The sequence below is a fragment of the Lepidochelys olivacea genome, assembly GCF_965140295.1.
Source record: "Lepidochelys olivacea isolate rLepOli2 genome assembly, chromosome: 1".
NCBI lineage: Eukaryota > Metazoa > Chordata > Testudines > Cheloniidae > Lepidochelys > Lepidochelys olivacea.
The window spans coordinates 210,872,285-210,890,609 of record NC_140411.1 but is presented as its reverse complement, the minus strand read 5'-3'; the positions used below and the strand labels follow the sequence as shown (position 1 = coordinate 210,890,609).

General features: G+C 43.8%; 1 protein-coding gene across 3 annotated transcripts in view; it reads right to left on the bottom strand.

Annotated features, from left to right (window-relative positions):
- HAO2 (hydroxyacid oxidase 2) overlaps nt 1-14,069 on the bottom strand; it is a 30,163-nt gene extending 16,094 nt beyond the window's left edge. Inside the window, exons 1-5 of one of the 3 annotated variants that reach the window (XM_084609822.1) lie at nt 13,683-14,069; nt 7,936-8,088; nt 5,610-5,761; nt 4,812-5,095; nt 831-1,046 (exon numbers count right to left, since the gene is read on the bottom strand). In XM_084609822.1, the coding sequence (XP_084465948.1) occupies nt 831-1,046; nt 4,812-5,095; nt 5,610-5,761; nt 7,936-8,066 (783 nt within the window). In that variant the 5' untranslated portion in view covers nt 8,067-8,088; nt 13,683-14,069. Of the gene's footprint in view, nt 1-830; nt 1,047-4,811; nt 5,096-5,609; nt 5,762-7,935; nt 8,089-9,105; nt 9,915-13,682 lie in introns of those variants that run through there. The other 2 variants (XM_084609824.1, XM_084609823.1) reach the window with 2 other exon arrangements.
- Between the last annotated feature and the right edge of the window lie 4,256 nt (nt 14,070-18,325).

The following is an 18,325-nucleotide window of genomic DNA, read 5'->3' as shown; positions in this document are numbered from 1 at the left end:
ACCTTCCTCTCACCAGTTCCCCCATCTCCTGCGTTCAGTCTCTGCAGCAAACAGCCTCAAAGCTAGGGGTGCTCAGGCTGCCCCGGAAGAGGCTAAGTTGGTTCTCAGCCAGGCAGATGCTATCTGGTGAGAGCTCCTGAGGAGCACATGGCAGTGGGGGCAGCCCAATGTCTCCAGGCAGCGGGATGGCAGCCGAGCGCTGGACATGCTGGGTAATGGGAACCGGGGAGCCTGGAGTATAGGGATCTTGGGACCAGCCTCATCCTTGTCATTGCATCTAAGTAGTGTTTTCATGGAATTCCCTGGATTATTGTGTCGTATTTTGTAAAGCAAATGACAGAAAAGTCAGTAAAAATAGTAAAGTGAATAGGTCACAATAAAACACAGATGTGACAATATGCAAAAATAACATGGATAAAAGAAAGAGAAAAAAGATGGGAAGAAACATGGGTGGATGCAAACATTCAAACACCCAGTGATTAATTTGCAGAGCTGGATATCAGGGAGATTTTTGCTACATAAATTATCTTTACTCTGGGGTTTAAGGGACTATAAATTTCCATTCCATTAAAATCTAATGCTGCAAATATTTGCAGGCAGTTCCCACTAAATTCAATGGGTCTGTGTCTCAGCAGAATTAGGTGCTGAGACCGTATTGTACCCTCATCTCTATATTTTCTGCTCTTTACTTCATCTTTGCTACAGTACACACAGGCATGCAAATGTATGTGCAGGTATACCACAGCTATGTATATGAATGTAAACACACAGTTACCTATGTCAGGACACACGTGCATGCCTATGACAACAGATTACAGCTTTTCACTTACAGTGGCAGGTCCTCCATCCAGCTGCCTTCCACCATGGTTGGAGACAATAATCCCCTGAACTCCATGTCTCATTGCCAGATCTGCATCTTCCTTTGTCAAAATTCCCTTGACAATGATAGGCAAGCGAGTCAGGCTCTGCAGCCAATAGATGTCATTCCAGTTTATAGAAGGGTCTATGGAGTTAGGCGGGAGGCCATACTCAGAACAACTCTCTTCCTGAAGCCATGGAGTAGAAGGAAATTACATTACAGGTTTATAATAAATAAATAAATAAATAAAATATATTATTATATAAATAAAAATAAAAATAAAAATAAAATAAAATCCCTCAAACTCTTTCCCTACCACAGAAGACATTAATAGACTTCATAACAGTTCCATCAACTAGCTTTATAAAGGGTATGTCTCTGGAGGACAACAATTATTACGGGGAATGGATATGGAAAGCAGAGTCTCCGAGGGATGTAGGCTGAGATGTCAAAGCCAAGGTATTGGAAGGCAGGAGTGCAAACGAGGACATTGCAGAGCAGAAACAGGAGGGGAGATGCCCTTGATACAGCAGTTGTCAAAATGTTTTTTTTTCCTGCAAATAAGATCATTGGGCTTCTTTAGACAGCAACATAAACTGTCTGGTGTGATGGAGGCCAAGGCAGGTCTCCTTTCCATTCACTCTATTTTAAAACAAGATGAGAAAGCAGCAGATACAAAAGGGAAGGCTACCCATAGCCATACAGCTCTGATTTATGCAACTTGCCTATTTGCTACATATCATCCATCCTGCCATTAACCTTAAAGGTACTCTCAGTTACACTGGTTTAGACTGAGAGTAAGTGCATGGACTGTAATGCATACTCAGGAATTACGCTGTGGTAAGTACAGAAACATCTGGGCCACAAACCAGGCCCAGATCCACAGAACATTTCTCACTCATTCTGTACCTTGCCTTATTCAGTGTGTGCCACTCAGACCCGCAGAAAGAGTAGCATGTAAACGAAGACAGTATCACAATACATTCACATAACCAACTGTCACTTTGGCATTTCCTGATTTATGAGTGCTTTTAGTGCCATTTTCTTGATGGAATTACTAGTTTATTAAAAATGAAACAATAGGGGGGGAAAGAAAGAACTTGGATGTGGCTAGCCCACGATAGATTGCGCTATCCCATTCTAGATGCACACTGAAGGAGGCAAGGACTCCTGCAGAATCATGCCTCACTCAGTTCTCACATTGTGCTTTCAATGAGGCACTATTTTGAATCCTGGCTTAACATAAGAACAACCATACTGGGTCAGATCAAAGGTCCATCTAGCCCAGTATCCTGTCTTACGACAGTGGCCAGTGCCAGGTGCTTCAGGGGAAATGAACAGAACAGGTAATCATCAAGTGATCCATCCCCTGTCACCCATTCCCAGCTTCTGGCAAACAGATGCTAGGGACACCATTCCTGGCTAATAGCATTGATGGACCTATCCTCCATGAATTTATCTAGTTCTTTTTTGAACCCTGATATAGTCTTGGCCTTCACAACATACTCTGGCAAGGAGTGCCACAGGTTGACTGTGTGTTGTGTGAAAAAATACTTCCTTTTGTTTGTTTTAAATCTGCTGCCTATTAATTTCATTTGATGACCCCTTGTTCTAGTGTTATGAGAAGGAGTTAATAACACTTTCTTATTTACTTTCTCCACATCAGTCATGATTTTATAGATCTCTATCATATCCCCCTTAGTCATCTTTTTTCCAAGCTGAAAAGTCCCAGTCTTGTTAATCTCTCCTTATATGGCAGATGCTCCATACCTCTAATCATTTTTGTTGACCTTTTCTGAACCTTTCCCCTTCCAATATATCTTCTTTGAGATGAGGTGACATCTGCACACAATATGCAAGATGTGGGCGTACCATGGATTTATATAGAGGCAATGTGATACTTTCTGTCTTATTATCTATCCCTTTCTTAATGATTCCCAACATTCTGTTCGCCTTTTTGCCTGCCGCTGCACATTGAGCGGATGTTTTCAGAGAACTACCCACAATGACTCCAAGATCTCCTTCTTGAATGGTAACAGCTAATTTAGACCCCATTATTTTATATGTATAGTTAGGATTATGTTTTCCAGTGTGCATTACTTTGCATTTATCAGCATTGAATTTCATCTGCCATTTTGTTGCCCAGCCACCTAGTTTTGAGAGATCCTTTTGTAGCTCTTTGCAGTCTGCCTGGGACTTAACTATCTTGAGTACTTTTGTATCACCTGCAAATTTTGCACTCACTGTTTACCCTATTTCCAGATTGTTTATGAATATGTTAAATAGGACTGGGCCCAGTACAGACCCCTGGGGGACACCACTATTTACCTCTCTCCATTCTGAAAACTGACTATTATTCCTACCCTTTGTTTCCTATTGTTTAACCAGTTACCAGTCCATGAGAGAACCTTCCCCCCCTTATCCCATGACTGCTTGCTGATGCAGAGCCTGAAAAAGTGAATGGAATTAAGCCAAGCTACTTTGAAGCATAGGCGCCGACTCTGAAGGTGCTCCGGGGCTGGCGCACCCATGGAAAAAAATAGTGGGTGCTCAGCACCTACTGATAGCCCCGGGGGTCAGTGCCTCCTCCTCCACCCCAGCACCTCCTGCCTGCCAGCAGCCCTGCCGAGTAGCTCCTCCCTTTCCCTCCTAGTGCCTCCCACCCATCCCAGATCATCTGGAAGAGGTGAGGCGGGGGTGGGGGCCTAGGTGAAGGGTGGAGTGGGGGTGGGGCCTGTGGCGGAACAGGGGTCGAGCACCCCCTGGCAACTTGTAAGTCAGTGCCTATGCTTTGAAGCCCTGCCTCAGTCAATATACATGAGCACCCTGAATTAGAAAAGGGAGACCAGATTCTTATCTGTTGTAAATCAATGTAGCTCAATTAAAACCAATGGAGTGCCACAGATTTACAGCAGCCGATAACCTGGCCCGGTGTTTCAAAACATTTTAGTGAAATCTCCACACACACAATTTTGTTAGATCTGCAATAGAAAATAGGGGGAGCACTATTAAAATATTCTTGTGCATATACAGAGTATGATTTTAAACATTTGGTCAAATCAAAACAGATTGTCATCCAACCATTTGAAAGGAAAATGTCTGACCAGAGGACTTTGTGCCGAACAGTTGTCAATCTTTTCCTGCAAAGGCACCTGAGCTGTTGAACAAAGTGACTTCAGGGGCATTAGACGGATTTAGAGCTCACCTCCCATTCAGTTGTGACTGCTGTAACCATCAGCGGAGCTCTGAGAGTGAGGCCAGGCTTTAGAGGAACCCAAGCTCCACCAGAATTTAGAGCAGGCACAGATGAATGAAAGGCGGTGAGCACTGGCTAGTACAGCTGAGGTCTTAGGGCTTGTCTATACACAAAAACTGTACCACTTTAACAATATTAATATAATTAAAGCAGTGTGACATGCCCCCTCACCACTGCCACCAGCATGGGTGCGGTTATATTGGTATAAAGGTGCATCTACTAATAAAGCTATTCCCCTATGAAAAGGGGAATAACTATACTAGTATGAGTCACCATTATACTGGTATAACTGCATTCACACTAGTAACAACATCCTATCCCCTCACTGAAGTATTTATAACAGTAACTCTTTTAAGCATAGACCAGGCCTGAGTTTGGCAAATGGTAACATGTATCCAAAAAGGCTAAGAACTATTTTTGTAGTCCAGTGGCAAAGGTGATATTTTTTGTGTGTGTGTGTGAGGGAGACATGTATTCACAAGCCCTCCCATCCCCCCAGATATGTTGCTTGGCTTGTACTGAGCATGCTCACATGGACTGAGCATGCTCAGTAACACTGCTGAAGCTGGCTGCCCTCACTCTGCCTCCTCCCCCACTATCGGCAGGCAGGGGTTGCCTCTGGCCAGTGAGGCTCCCATCTGCTTGCTCTCTCTCGCTCTCTCTCTCTCTCTCACACACACAAATCATTTCCCAAACCTCAAAAACTCCTTCAAAGTTCTTCACTGTCATGTGCGGTGGGAGCTGGAAGTTGTTGCGGATGTCGTCTCGTCTCTTCCCAAGGTAGGGAAGATCGGCAGTGAGCACCAGGCCTTGAAAACCCGCGGCCTCTGCACGTCGGATCAGTCCCTCTGAGAGTGCCCTGTTGCGATGAATGTACAGCTGGAACCATCGGAAGCCATTGGGTGCGGCTGCAGCAATCTCCTCCACCGTGCAGGTGGAGTATGTGCTGGTGATGTAACAGGTGTTCATGGCTTCAGCTGCTGCAGGAGATATTTAAAAAAGCCTCAGTACGAGGTGCTGAAGCTTCCTCACCAATTTTGCCTGGGTACAATGGGAATGCCAGCTAATAACCCCCAATACAAGATCTTTCATCCATATTTTATAAAGTATGTACGGACTGTACAGGCTGAATGCTGTATGTCACCCCCCTCCAATCCTGGGGCCAAAAGGGGGCCAGTCTGGTCCCTGGCACAAGTAGGAATAGCTTCAGGGCTTCTTTAAGTTACAGCAGCCCCCAAGAGGATAACTACAGTGCTGCAGCACTGTGACTGTATGTGGTTTTCCAGCTGCTTTGTGCCTCCAGAGCATCACAAGGGAGAGAGGAGTAGGTCAGGAAAAGAATCTGGCTCTAAAACATGGCACTTCAGTGTCATTCTTACAGATTGGCTTTTCAGGGGGTTGGCCACACATTAAAATGCCATCAGAGTTGCTCACAGTTTCTAACAGGTTTTTAATATGTCCTCTTTTGTTTTACAGAATGAAATCACAGGGTACCTCTTGCTGTGCTCTTCTCTCCATCGGACCAAGCCAGCCGGTGGAAACCGGTGGGAGCAATCCCTACAGGGAAGCTGATTTCAGTCCCTAGAAGAATAGTCCTAGTGTCTATCACAGACATATCCCGCAACATGCGTGGCCGGAAGCGGATTCTGCAAGAAGACAAAGATGACATGCCAGTCAACAAGGTAGCAGCCCGGTGGTTTTAATGCTTGCAATCTTCCCTGATCAATGGATCTTCATTTACATGTTATCACACACTAGTCTGACCCAATCAGGAAAAGCCAGGGGCCATTGCCTGTTGAGAACTCCACCCCCTCATTGGTACTTACTTTCACCCCCAACATGACTCTCCTCACAGTCATTGCCACCTACCTGTAAACCCCATACCATCTGCTCTTGAACTATCTGCCATCATTCTCTGTACCACTGTAACCTAAGAGCACCCCAATGCCAGAGGGCAAGAAGCACCCTGATATATGGTAGACAGTTTCCACTGGTGTCACCAATTCAGTGTACCCCAATTCATTAAGGTAATAAACCATAGCTGATATGTGTCATGTAAGATATCAATAGAAAACTAGTAACAACACACTGATCATTAATATCCTTGTGCGGTGTATATACAGTAAACACCCCAAGGGACTATACAAATGTGGAGGAAATGTGAGATTAAAATGTGTTTACCAGATAAATCTGTGGAGTGAGTAAACAGGTTTCTCCCAGACAAAGGACAAGCCAACCCTCCAGTGAGGTGTTGTCAGAATCAATTGGCTATCACATGTCTAGTGGCCATTCATTTGCATTGGATGGGGAAGGAACAGATCAATTTGCATTATAGTGAACACTAGTAGGGGAAGACCCCAGCATGGAACTTCCTTCATCACCAGACTCCATAGCTCCTTCCTCACAGCTTTAATGAACTTTATTTTGAGGGGTAACCTTCAGCTGAATCCCTTTCAAAGGAAAAAAAGATATAAAAAGTAGGGCAAAGAACTTTCACCTAAGACGACAAAGGAACTGAGCACTTCAGATTTTTTGGGAGATTCTGACCAAAGGAGGTGGTCGGCCATCTTGCTGGAAGACAGGGGTCCTGGAACAATTTTTTATAGTGAGGCACTGAACCAAACTGTAAACCCTGTATATAATGGAAACACTTCAAGCCAGGGGGTGCTGCTGCACCTCCCTGCACCCCTAGTTCCAGCACCTATGCTGGAAGGAAGTCTGGTAAGAATCTTACTTTGAACCAAGACCACAGTTTTGTTAACTAGAAAGTGTATTTTTATTTTTGTTTGTTTTTAACCCTTTCTAACTTAATTCTTTCAACTTGGTATCACTTAAAATCTCTCCCCTTTGGTCAATACATTTGTTTTACTTTTAAACCAAACCATCCCAGTGCTGTGTGTGCATTGAAGTGATTAACTCCAGTTAAAGTGATACACTGTGTGTTTTGTCTGTTTAGAGGAACAAACAAATCTTATTCCTCTGAATGGTCCAGGAAAGGTCTGCACATTGCAGAGCACATGGTTTCAGGAAAATTTGGGATGGGGTGGATGCTGGGGTCAAATTACCAGGTGCAACCAAAGCTGGTGGAAACCAGGGAGTGACTGTGTTGCTGCAGAAGGCAAACTGCTGCTGTATCAGGGTTGCACAGCAAACAGACAGAGGGCATGCTTGTTGCTAACTGTGAGCATCCCAGACAGAGAGCTTCAGCAACAGAGCATTTAAAGCACTCAGAGTTACAGGGAAAGTGGTGATACCACCCCTCACTGGTCTGAATAGCATCCCAGAACATGAAAACCACCCACTCAAATGATCCTTGCTCCGTCATTTGCCTTCCATGTATCCCATGGCATACACATCTGCACTTTTGCTACTTTTTGTCGGATTCCATTTCTCTTCCCTTACATCAAAAACCTTCAGATTGCTATACCCATATCATCAGCCTGAACACTGCCCATTCTCACTATCCATGCAATTTGCCCCCAAGTCTCAGCCCCCTATGCTACATACTCCATCCTCATACTCCCAATGCCCCACACTCTATGGCCACTCCCACCCTTTACCCTCTCACCTACACAACATGCCACTTGCTTTCACTCCCTTGCTGCCCATTCCCACCCTCAAGTCCACTGTGCTCCATGCTACCTACCTTCATCTGCTGGGTAACACCAGAGGCTACATTGTAAGTAACTCAGGTGCATTTTGCTGTGGTCATTTATATAAGGGATAGGTGTTGAGAGTATTAGACACTTGAGAACACCAGGAACTTGCATCCCAACATAGCTTAAAAGATTTTTGCCCACAAAAGAAGAGCTCTCTGTACCTTTTATATGCCAGGAGGTTGTCATCTCGGGTGCAACACTCATCAGCTCCACCTGCAAAAAATTCCCAAGTGGTCTTGGGCAGATGCTTCTTAGCATAAGCTTCAAAGTCTGACAAACATATCATGGGCATTTTAGAGAAAGGTTATTGGAACCTGAGAAGAGAGGAATAACATGTCAAGCACAGAGTAGATATGAGGTCCCTGAGCATTCCCTTTGTCAGCATTCTCTCTTTTATCCACTTCAATTTAATTTAGTGCTGGTCTTGGATTGACAGCTCTACAATCCTCTGTCTGCAGAAGAATTACAGCTCCAGCTTCTCCACAGTGACCAACTAGTGTGCCACATCTCTGCCATGATGGAGCGACCTCCAGGAATGAGAAGGGCACTTATCCCTAATCTATCTATTGAGAATGCCTTAGAGTTTAAAGGCGAGGATGGCTTTCAAGATCTGAAATGGTCTCAGATGCCACTATCTCATTTTGTATTGGCCACCATTCACCAAACAAATTTCAGTCACGCACACTGCTTTCTGCAGCAGTCTAGGGATTTTTCTTGGTTGTCTCCAACCAAAGTACTGACAAGACTCCTTCCTGCATGGTAGGATCACTGCATAAGCTGGAATATTCATCCTTTCAGAAATTGAAGCATAAAGAGAAAAATTCTGTACTCTGTGAAATACCACTGAAGTCTGTGAGGTTGTAGGGTAGAACTACTGGCTGAATTTGGCCTGTGATATGTACTATGTGTTATCTATTGTGTACCACATTCCCCTTGCAGATACTGTGCATGCTACACCTATCGTATTATTTTTTACTGGGCACTTGTCACTGGGCATTGCTGTATAGTGCACATCTGCAGGTCTAGCTGTTGGCCACACAGCTATTTCCTCCCAGCTGCATAATTATAAGAGACGCAGGTAGTGCTGCCAATGGTTAAGGTTGCCTGACACGTCTTTCATAAGACCCTGTTTTCAGCTGTTTTTAACTTTGTCAGACTTTAATGGTTTGGATTGAAATTTCCATACTTTGTGTCTACCTCAGGATGAGTTTTTGTTTGATTTTTGTTGTTTTAAATTTCAGCAAAAGCAGTTCAGTCATTTCTGAGAACACACTTAGGGAAAATACATTGTTTTGCTCATGAATAACTGTTTCATTGAGAAGGTCTAGTACCTCTGTCCTTTGGTCCAGGGACTTGGAATAAGGTGCAGGTCCTTGATGTAAGGTACACGTCCTGTGTCTTCACTGTGAATATCTACCTAAATTTGTCCAAGTTGTGAGACTGAAAATTTCAGTTTGCACATCTCAGTAGAGACAGAGTTTCTGAGGATTTTGTTTTCTCTGAGCATTCTCCAGCCCAGACCTGAAGGACTTTCCCTGTAATTGTCTCCTTGCCAGCTGAGGCAGCAGACACAGGAACTGAGAGCTGGGAGACTGATCCACCACTGGCGCCTCAGCAGGGAAGAGGAGGTACTTGCTAGCTGTAATGCAGAAAGTGAGGAACTGGGGTGGAGATGAAGGGGAGACTGCGATGAAGACCCAGAGGACTGATGGGTGGGGCCTGTGGGGGCAAGGCTCTGGACAGGGATGAGGAGATGGGGGATGGATAACTGGGGCTGGTCCTAGGACAGGCTGGAGGCATTGGTGGGCAGAAGGGGCCTGGTTTTCAGGGAACAGGGACAGAAGTCTCTAATCACTAGAGAACACTCCCCTCAGAACCTGGAATGGAACCCAGGATTCCTGGGCCTCATCATTCCTTTTCTGTCAGCAAATATCTGTGTAACCCAAAATGTATGCCTCATCCCCCACCCCCTCGTTGCTGGCCCACATAGAGAATGTCAACCTACTACTGCTATCAGTTATTCTTTTAGTTCAAGTGGTAGAGGGCTGTGCTGTGGATTTAAAATTCTGAAATCTGAAGATGACCCATGTGAGAATCAATATGGTTCCACATGATAGAATTTCTGGGGTTTTTTTCAGTTTGCTTTTTTAAAAAAACTAGGAAATTACTTACAAAAATACATTTAAATCCCATTAAGACTGCAAATCACTCACTCCAAAGTTAAGAAATGCCACAGTTAAAGTTGCCTGTGCCACCATAATTTGGCTCCTTTGTGTGTATGCATTATGATACACTCTTTAATTACATGATCAAATACTAGTTTTTTCCCCCACAGGATTCCTGCCTCATTTAGCGCACAGGATGAACCATGCTTAGAGAATGAATCAGAGCTGTGTAAAGAAGAACACTGTTGCCTGTAAAACCCCTCCCTCATTGTTGCAGAATCTGGAAGGTGTGAGTGAATGAGGTTGGGGATTGCAGAAAGAGAAAGGACAGTCTTATGGTTAAGGCAGTTGAATGCCGCTCTGGAGAATTAGATTCTATCCCTGCCCCTGCCACAGAGTTCCTGTGGAATCCAATGAAAGCAAAATTTTTACAGTTGGCCACTAATTGAGTGTTCTTCATTTTCTGGATGCTTACATTGAAACAGAAGGGGTCTGATTTGCAGAAGTGCTGAGCACTCAGAGCTGCAACTGAAATCAGTGAGAGCTATAGTCTGAACAGTGCGATAAAATGATAAGTTCTAGGAAAAATCAGGCCATAGGCATCTCAAATTGGCGCTCAAAGTAAGTGGATGCTTTTGACAATAATATCTCTGTGCCTCAGTTCCCCATCTGTAAAATGGGAATAACAATATTAGAAGTGTTCTGAAGATAAATGTGTTAATGTTTGTGAAGCACTGATATCATAGTGATGAGCACTATGGAAAAGTCCCTGAGGAAATAATAATTCTGTATTAAGAGCAATGTATGACTGGTGTTCATTAAATAACGCATAGGCCCACACATTCAATGATAAAGATAAAATTAATTTAATGAATAGCTGCTCATTAAGTGAGCACTGTCCATTGTGTTCACTGAATGAGGCAGTGGAAAAAATAGTATATGATCATATAATTAAAAACTGTATCATAATGCTTACACACAGGGGGCTGAATTAAGATGGCCTAGGCTACCTTAATTCTGGCATTTCCTAACTTTTGAGTGCTTGACTTTGCAACCTTATTGTTCTTTTAACTTAGATTTTTTTTATGTAATCGTATGTCTTTAAGGGGAAATACTTTGCAAGCAACTCAAATCACTTTCTTTGATGTCGGCCACAGTGTTAAGTGGGCCTAATTCTGTCTTCTTTATACCTGTACAACCCCATGGATGCCACTTGGGAATGAAAGGATCACAAATGACGGCAGAATTTGCCCCTTGATCTTTTTTAGATAGCTAAAACCAGAACATAGTCTAACCTTAGCTACTGCTTTACCAGGTTCTGATTATCCAGGTTAATGATTACTTAACTTGGCCTCAAGCAAATCCTGCAAATCATCTTCTGCCCCAGTGTTACAAAAAAGCATTACTGATATGGCCAGAAAGCAGAATGAAGCCTATATTTTATGATCTCTCTGTCTCAGTCTCTATCTCCATGTTGTCTTCTCCAAGGTTCAGCTGTCAGAAAAAACAATCAACAACAGAGAATAGGGCTAAGTTCAGAGACAACAATAGATAGTTGTGTTACATGTTGCTACTAGTAGGTGGTGTAAGTGAACATACACTGGAGGTGGAAGGGTGAGGCTGTAGTATGAAAAGCACCCAACAAGAGCCTGTTAGAAGGTGCAAATTAAAGCAGCCCTTTCTCTTACATCCTCCTGCTTGTTCATTTTCCAGTGTCCCTCTCCACCCTTCTATAAATGATACCGGCCCTACACACATTCACCAATATGCAACCCTCACTTAGAACATTTCTGAATTTGGCCTAGAAAATTCTGAAAGGAGTAAATACAGAAACCTGCATCTAAACCCATTCCAGAATAAATGCAGCGCAAAACTATGTTCCAATTCATAGTTAGAATTAGAGCTGGGTGAAATCCGCCAAATATTTTCTAGAAATATTCAGTTGACTTTTGTAATGAATCCAGGTCCCTTTGCTATTTGCTTTCTGTGAATATTGTAGCAAATGAGTAGGCATGAAGGCAAATGTATAACATTTGGAGCAACTACAGGAGAATACTGACACAAACAAAATTTTGAAATTGTAGTTGCAACTGTTCACACTGGAAATATGATTCTTAGTATTACTTCATCCAGTCAGGGAACAGAAATAACACTGCAGTCAAAGCAGCAGGAACACTGAATATCAAATACTTGCCAGTCAACATGGGTTTATATCGAAAACAGATCCTTTGAAACTAACTTGATATCTCTATTTTGGTAAGATTATACAAGTTTGGTTGATAAAGGTAATAGGGTTGATGTAACAGATTTCTGTAAGGTGTTGACTTGGTATTGCATGACATTTTGATTAAAACTTGTATGATTTAAAACTGATGCAGCACATATTAAATGAATTAAAAATGGCTTATAAGTCTCAAAATGTAACTGTAAACAGGTAATCGTCACTGAATGGGTGTGTTTCTAGTAGGGCCCCATAGGGATCAGTTCTTGCTATTCTGTTTGCTATGCTATGCTATATTCTTGTTATGCTATTTCATATTTTTATCAACGACCTGGAAGAAAACGAAAATAATGACTGCTAAAGTTTGAAGATGTAAGTACGTACATGGGGAACAAATATTTGATAACACACTCTTCAATCTTACAAAGATATAACGTAATCCAGTGACTGGAGATTGAAGCTAGCAAATTCAGACGGCAAATAAGGTGCAAATTTAACTATTGGAGCAATTTATCAAGGGTCATGGTGGATTCTCCATCAATAGCAATTTTTACATTAAGACTGGATGCTTGTCTAAAAAAAACTGCTCTAGCAATTATTTTGGGGAAGTTCTATGGCCTGTGTTATACAGGTCAGTCTAGATGATCACAGTGGTCCCTTCTGACCTTGCACTATATTAATCTATGAACTATTGTGAATAAACTACATACCAAGAATTATTCACAGAAATGATTTGGAAAATAATGACAAAATATGAGATAAGTGTGAGGTGTTTCCTCACAATTCACAAAACAGAAAAAGAAGCAAAATTTGTTAAATAAATGATTTGTTACTAATAGTTTTGCAGGCCTAGTTAAAATAGACCTTTTACAGTGCAAATGAAAATGGAGGCGCTTCAGACTATGAATAAATGCATTGTTTACAATTTAATTTTTCTGAAAATACCCAGGAGAGTGCTCCAGCTCTCTCTGCTATCCTTCTATATCAGTTAATTAGGAGTTGCAACCCTTATTGGAACCAGCAGGTCAGATAGCCACGATGTGAGCTACCAGGTTGGAAAGTCGACCAAATGATGACAACGTGTGCTCCAGACATAGAGAAACAGATTGATTATGTAGACAAAATCACTCAATCAAACTTCCAAGAGTAGATATGGCCTGTCCCACTGACAGACATGTTTAACTCTACACTAAAAGACTGGGACCTGTAATTCTCCACTACAGCAACTCCAGTAATAGTTGCAACATTGGAGCCAGTAGCACAGACAGGACTTGGGTGTTTTTGTCACTGTGTCGTCTTCTCTGAGAAGGTGAGCCCTGTCTACACAGCTGCATGACAGCAGACACAAGGGGAGGCATACCAGAGGAGAGATCTAGGTCTTAAGTTTCCTAGCTCAAAGAAAGCCAAAGGCACCAAGGACAAATACGAAATCAAATTATTTCACAGCAGGAGAAACAGGAGCCATAGTCACCCAGACACAGCCCTCACTCATCTCTCAATCACTTGCAAAAAAACAACTTACTTTGGGATTTAAAAGCAAGCAGCGCCAGGTAAGACCCCAGGCTTCAGAGTGGGCTACAGACAGGTCCGTCCCCACCCTTACGCAAAGTACAGAGCTGTGAAGGGCGCCAGGAAACTACACAGCTGCGTATTGCTCCAGTTCCTGCTCCGCCTCTTCCGCCTGGCCCCAGGCCCCGCTCCAGCGCTGCCCCTGAGGACTGCAGTAGGGTTGGGCTCGCTCCACTCGGCGGCAGTGGGAAGTGGAGCGACTGGGCTCCAGCCTGCTCCGCTCCTCTGGCTGCCAGCCGCGCCGCTGGCAACTGCTGCGGGCTGGTTCCCCCTGCCCCCCAAGCCTGGGAGCCAGGGGGGCGGAGCAGGCTGGGGCCGGGTCACTCCATTTCCCACAGGAAGTGGCCAGCGCTCCCCCCCCCGTGGAGGCCTGGGGCCGGCTCTCTCCCCCCCCCCGCCGCCTCCGCAGGGGAGGGGGGGGCGGCGAGAGGGGCTGCGTAGGGCACCAAAATGGCTAGAGGGGGGCCTGATTACCGACCTACAGAATGGCCACTATTTATTTTCTGGAGTGAATAAACAACTATGAGGTTAAAGCTTAACCCACCAGCAAACTTTGTACTTTTGTGTATGTCTACATTTGTTCTGAAAGAAAGTTCCTTCCAAAGACACAGGTCATCTTGGTTACAAACTGATTGCTTGGCAAACAGCCCTGGGAACTGCCAGGTGGCAGGGACTGAAGGCAGTGCAGTCACCAATGGAAAGTACAGAGCCACTGCAGCAGAATGCTGCATACATGGGACTGGATATAGCAGTGCAAAGACCACTGGACTCTGCAGCATCCCAGAAGGTAATGCAGAGTGAATAACACTGAAGCATGGTGCAGAGCAGGTCGCAGGCCTGTGTGGGGTGTATGGCCTCCCAGGGCACCATGTTTTGGGGCCTCAAGGATTCACGTTCTGGGAGCCCTTCCCAGGTAGCATTTGTCTAAGACCAACCCTAGTTAGTCGCTCTGAACACAACCATATTTCAGACCCTATCCCAGAGATGAGAGGAAAAGAGATGAGACACTTTGAAAGATCTTTGGTGCAAATACCCTTGAACATCACCAGTTCCTGTTGATACCACTTTTCCCCTCCTTTCTTCAAATAGCACTGCCTTTGGGCAAAAAAGAATCCCCACAGCGAATGCAAGTACAGGACACCATGAATGGGAGGAGGGGGAGAGCTTAGTTTTTCTCTCCAAGTCTCTAGTACCACTCCCCTGCCTCCTCCATTTGGTGAGGTACAGGCTGTGGACTACCAGAAACACCAGGCTGCTGTTGTGTCAGAGTTATGTAGCGTTTAAATAAATATAATGTAAATGTTAAATACAGACCCTCTGTGCCTCAGTAGGAACATACACTTCAAGTTTTCTTTGAACAGACAGAATGATTTATCAATGAACTTGACTGGTCATGCCCCCACATTCCAGCAGTGGATAAGGACCAGAGGCTCACAGGTGGGCACTTAGCCCCCAAATTTCAAAAGCGGCTACTGCTTTTGGGTGTGTTCGTTTTTAAGGATTTCATCAAAGGGCTGCCAGCTCTACCCACTTTCCCTATAGACTGTAGGTTTTCAGGCCCTCATACAGGTCTTTGGGGGAAAAACCCTCCGATAGCTGTCCTTCCCCATTGCCTTCTGGGAAAATGCTGTTCCACGTGCTGCAGAGCTTCTTCGTCTACCCTCAACACATGGAGCAAGCAGAGCTCCCTTCTACCCACTCCCTTGCTTAAGGGGTCAGGAGTGCACCCCAAGCTCTCAGCCCTCCTGCATCCCAGCTGGCTTTGCAGCTTCGCCTCTCTGGCTGCTAGTGCTGCCCGCTCCCCAACACTCCCCTCCCCCACCCATGCCTAGGGAGAGGGGAGAGAATCCTGCTCGCTCTAGTATTGCCATGCCCAAGAGTTCAAAAAGCGTGAGTCAGGATCTGAAAATTCATGATTTTGGCTTTAAAATGATGAGATTTTAAAAAATAACAAATGTTGAATTGTTTGTATGTGTCTTCTGCTTCGGGAGCCTTTCGGGTTCACATTTTCAAGCTTTTCTCTGCAAGCATAAGAGCTGGAGACTTATTTTTTTAAATGAAAGGTGAAATTCTCATAAGAACATAAGAACGGCCCTACTGGGTCAGACCAATGGTCCATTTAGCTCAGTATCCTGTCTCTGACAGTGGCCACTACTAGGGCTACAGGAGGAATGTACAGAACAGTGCAGTTGGTGTGATCTACCTTGTGTTCCCCTCCTGGCTTCTGGCAATCAGAGGCTCAGAGATGCCTGGAGCATGGGGTTGCATCCCTGATCATTGCGGCTAATAGCCACTGATGGACTTATCCTCCATGAATGTATCTAGTTCTTTTATGAACCCAGTTATTCTTTTGGCCTTTACAATAGCCCCTGGCAATTAGTTCCAGTATGTTGTATTAAAAAGTACTTCTTGTTTTTTATTAAACCCGATGCCTATTAATTTCATCAGGTGACCCTTGGTTTTTGTGTTGTGGGAAAGGGAAATAACACTTCTCCACACCAGTCATGATTTTATAACCCTCTCTCATGTTCCCTCTTAATCGTCTCTTTTCTAAACGGAACAGCCCTCATCTTTTTAATCTCTTCCTGTATGAAAACCATTCCATAGCCTTGAACATCTTTATTACCCTTCTCTGAACCTTTTCCGGTTCCACTATATCCTTTTGGAGATGTGACAACCAGAAATGGACTAAAGTGTGGGTGCACCATGGCTTTATATAGTGGCATTATAATATTTTCTGTCTTATTTTCTATCCTTTTCCTAATAGTTCCTAACATTCTGTTAGCCTTTTTGACCACTGCCGAGCATTGAGTTGAAGTTTTCCGAGAACTATCCATGGTGTCTCCAAGATCTCTTTCTTGAGTGGTAACAGCTAATTTAGATCCCATTATTTTATATGTATAGTTGGGATTATTTTTTCCAATGTGCATTATTTTGTATTTAACAAAGTTGAATTTCATCTGCCATTTTGTTGCCCAGTCCTTCAGTTTTATGAGATCCCCTGTAACTCTTCGCAGTCAGCTTTGAACTTAACTGTCTTGAACACTTATTTATCATTTGCAGACTTTGCCACGTCTGTGTTCACTCCCTTTTCCAGATCAGTAATGAATATGTTGAACAGCATAGGTCCCAGTACAGATCCTTGGGGATACCGCTGTTTACCTCTCTCCACTGTGAACATTGACAATTTATTACTACCCTTTGTTTTCTATCTTTTAACCAGTTACTGGGCCATGAGAGGACCTTCCCTCTTAGCCCAGGACTGCTTCATTTCCTTAATAACCTTTGGTGAGGAACCCTGTTAAAAGCTTTCTAAAATTCAAGTACTGTACACTATATTGACTGGATCACCCTTATCCACGTGCTTGTTGACAACCTTGAAGAATTCTAATAGATTAGTAAAGCATGACTTACCTTTACAAAAGCCATGTTGACTCTCCCCCAACAAATCATGTTTATGTATGTGTCTGATAATTCTGTTCTTTACGATAGTTTCTACCAATTTGCCCGGTACTCAGTTAGGTTTACTAGCCTGTAATTTCCAGGATTAACTCAGGAGCCTGTTTTGAAAATTGGCGTTACATTAGGTAACTTCCAGTCATCTGGGACAGACTATCGTTTCAGTGATAGGTTACATACCACAATTAGAAGTTCTTCAGCTTCATATTTGAGTTCCTTCAGGCCTCTTGGGTGAATACCAACTAGGCCTGGTCACCAATTACTGTTTAATTTGTCAATTTGTTCTAAAACCTGTTCTACTGACACATCAGTGTGCGACAGTACTTCAGCGTTGTCAGCCAAAAAGCAGAGCTTTGATTTGGGTATCTCCACCACATCCTCTGCAGTGAAGACCAATGTAAAGAATTCATTTTTCTTCTCTGCAGTGATCTTAGCTTCCTTGAGTGCTCTTTGAGGGTAGATGAGGGAGCAGAGCAGCCCCAGCAGAGCAGTGGAGGAAGACACAGAAACCAAGGGCTAAGGGGAACAACAGGAATGGGCACAGCAGTAGCACAATATGAAGATGTGCACGTGGGGGCCATAATTGGTGTTGGGGTTTGTGGTCAAAGGGAGTAATTAATTCCCTGAGGGGTTGTGGGTGGGGGTGGGTAGCTGACAATTTATTAAGGGGCATCTGTGTGGGCATGTGTGTTGGACGGGGAAATTAATTGACTAGGAGTAGAATTAGGAATTTGAGTATTTGATGGAGGTTCTAGCTGCACTGCCTTAGTGTGGGTTTTAGTGTGCAGGGGAACATGCACATCAGCTCCTCTCCCACTGAGCTGAGGAACTACACTATCAGCAGCCATTTCTAAACTGCATCTCCCCTAAATCTCACCTAAATCTCCCCCACTGCAACTTGAGACCTTTACTCCTTGTCCTGTCATCTGCTATCACTGAGAATAGTCTAGATCCATCCTCTTTGGATCCACCTTTCAGGTAGTTAAAAGCAGCTATAAAATCCCCCCTCATTCTTCTCTTCCATAGACTAAACAATCCCAGTTCCCTCAGCCTCTCCTCATAACTCATGTGTTCCAGTCCCGTAATCATTTTTGTTGCCCTTCGCTGGACTCTCTCCAATTTTTCCACATCCTTCTT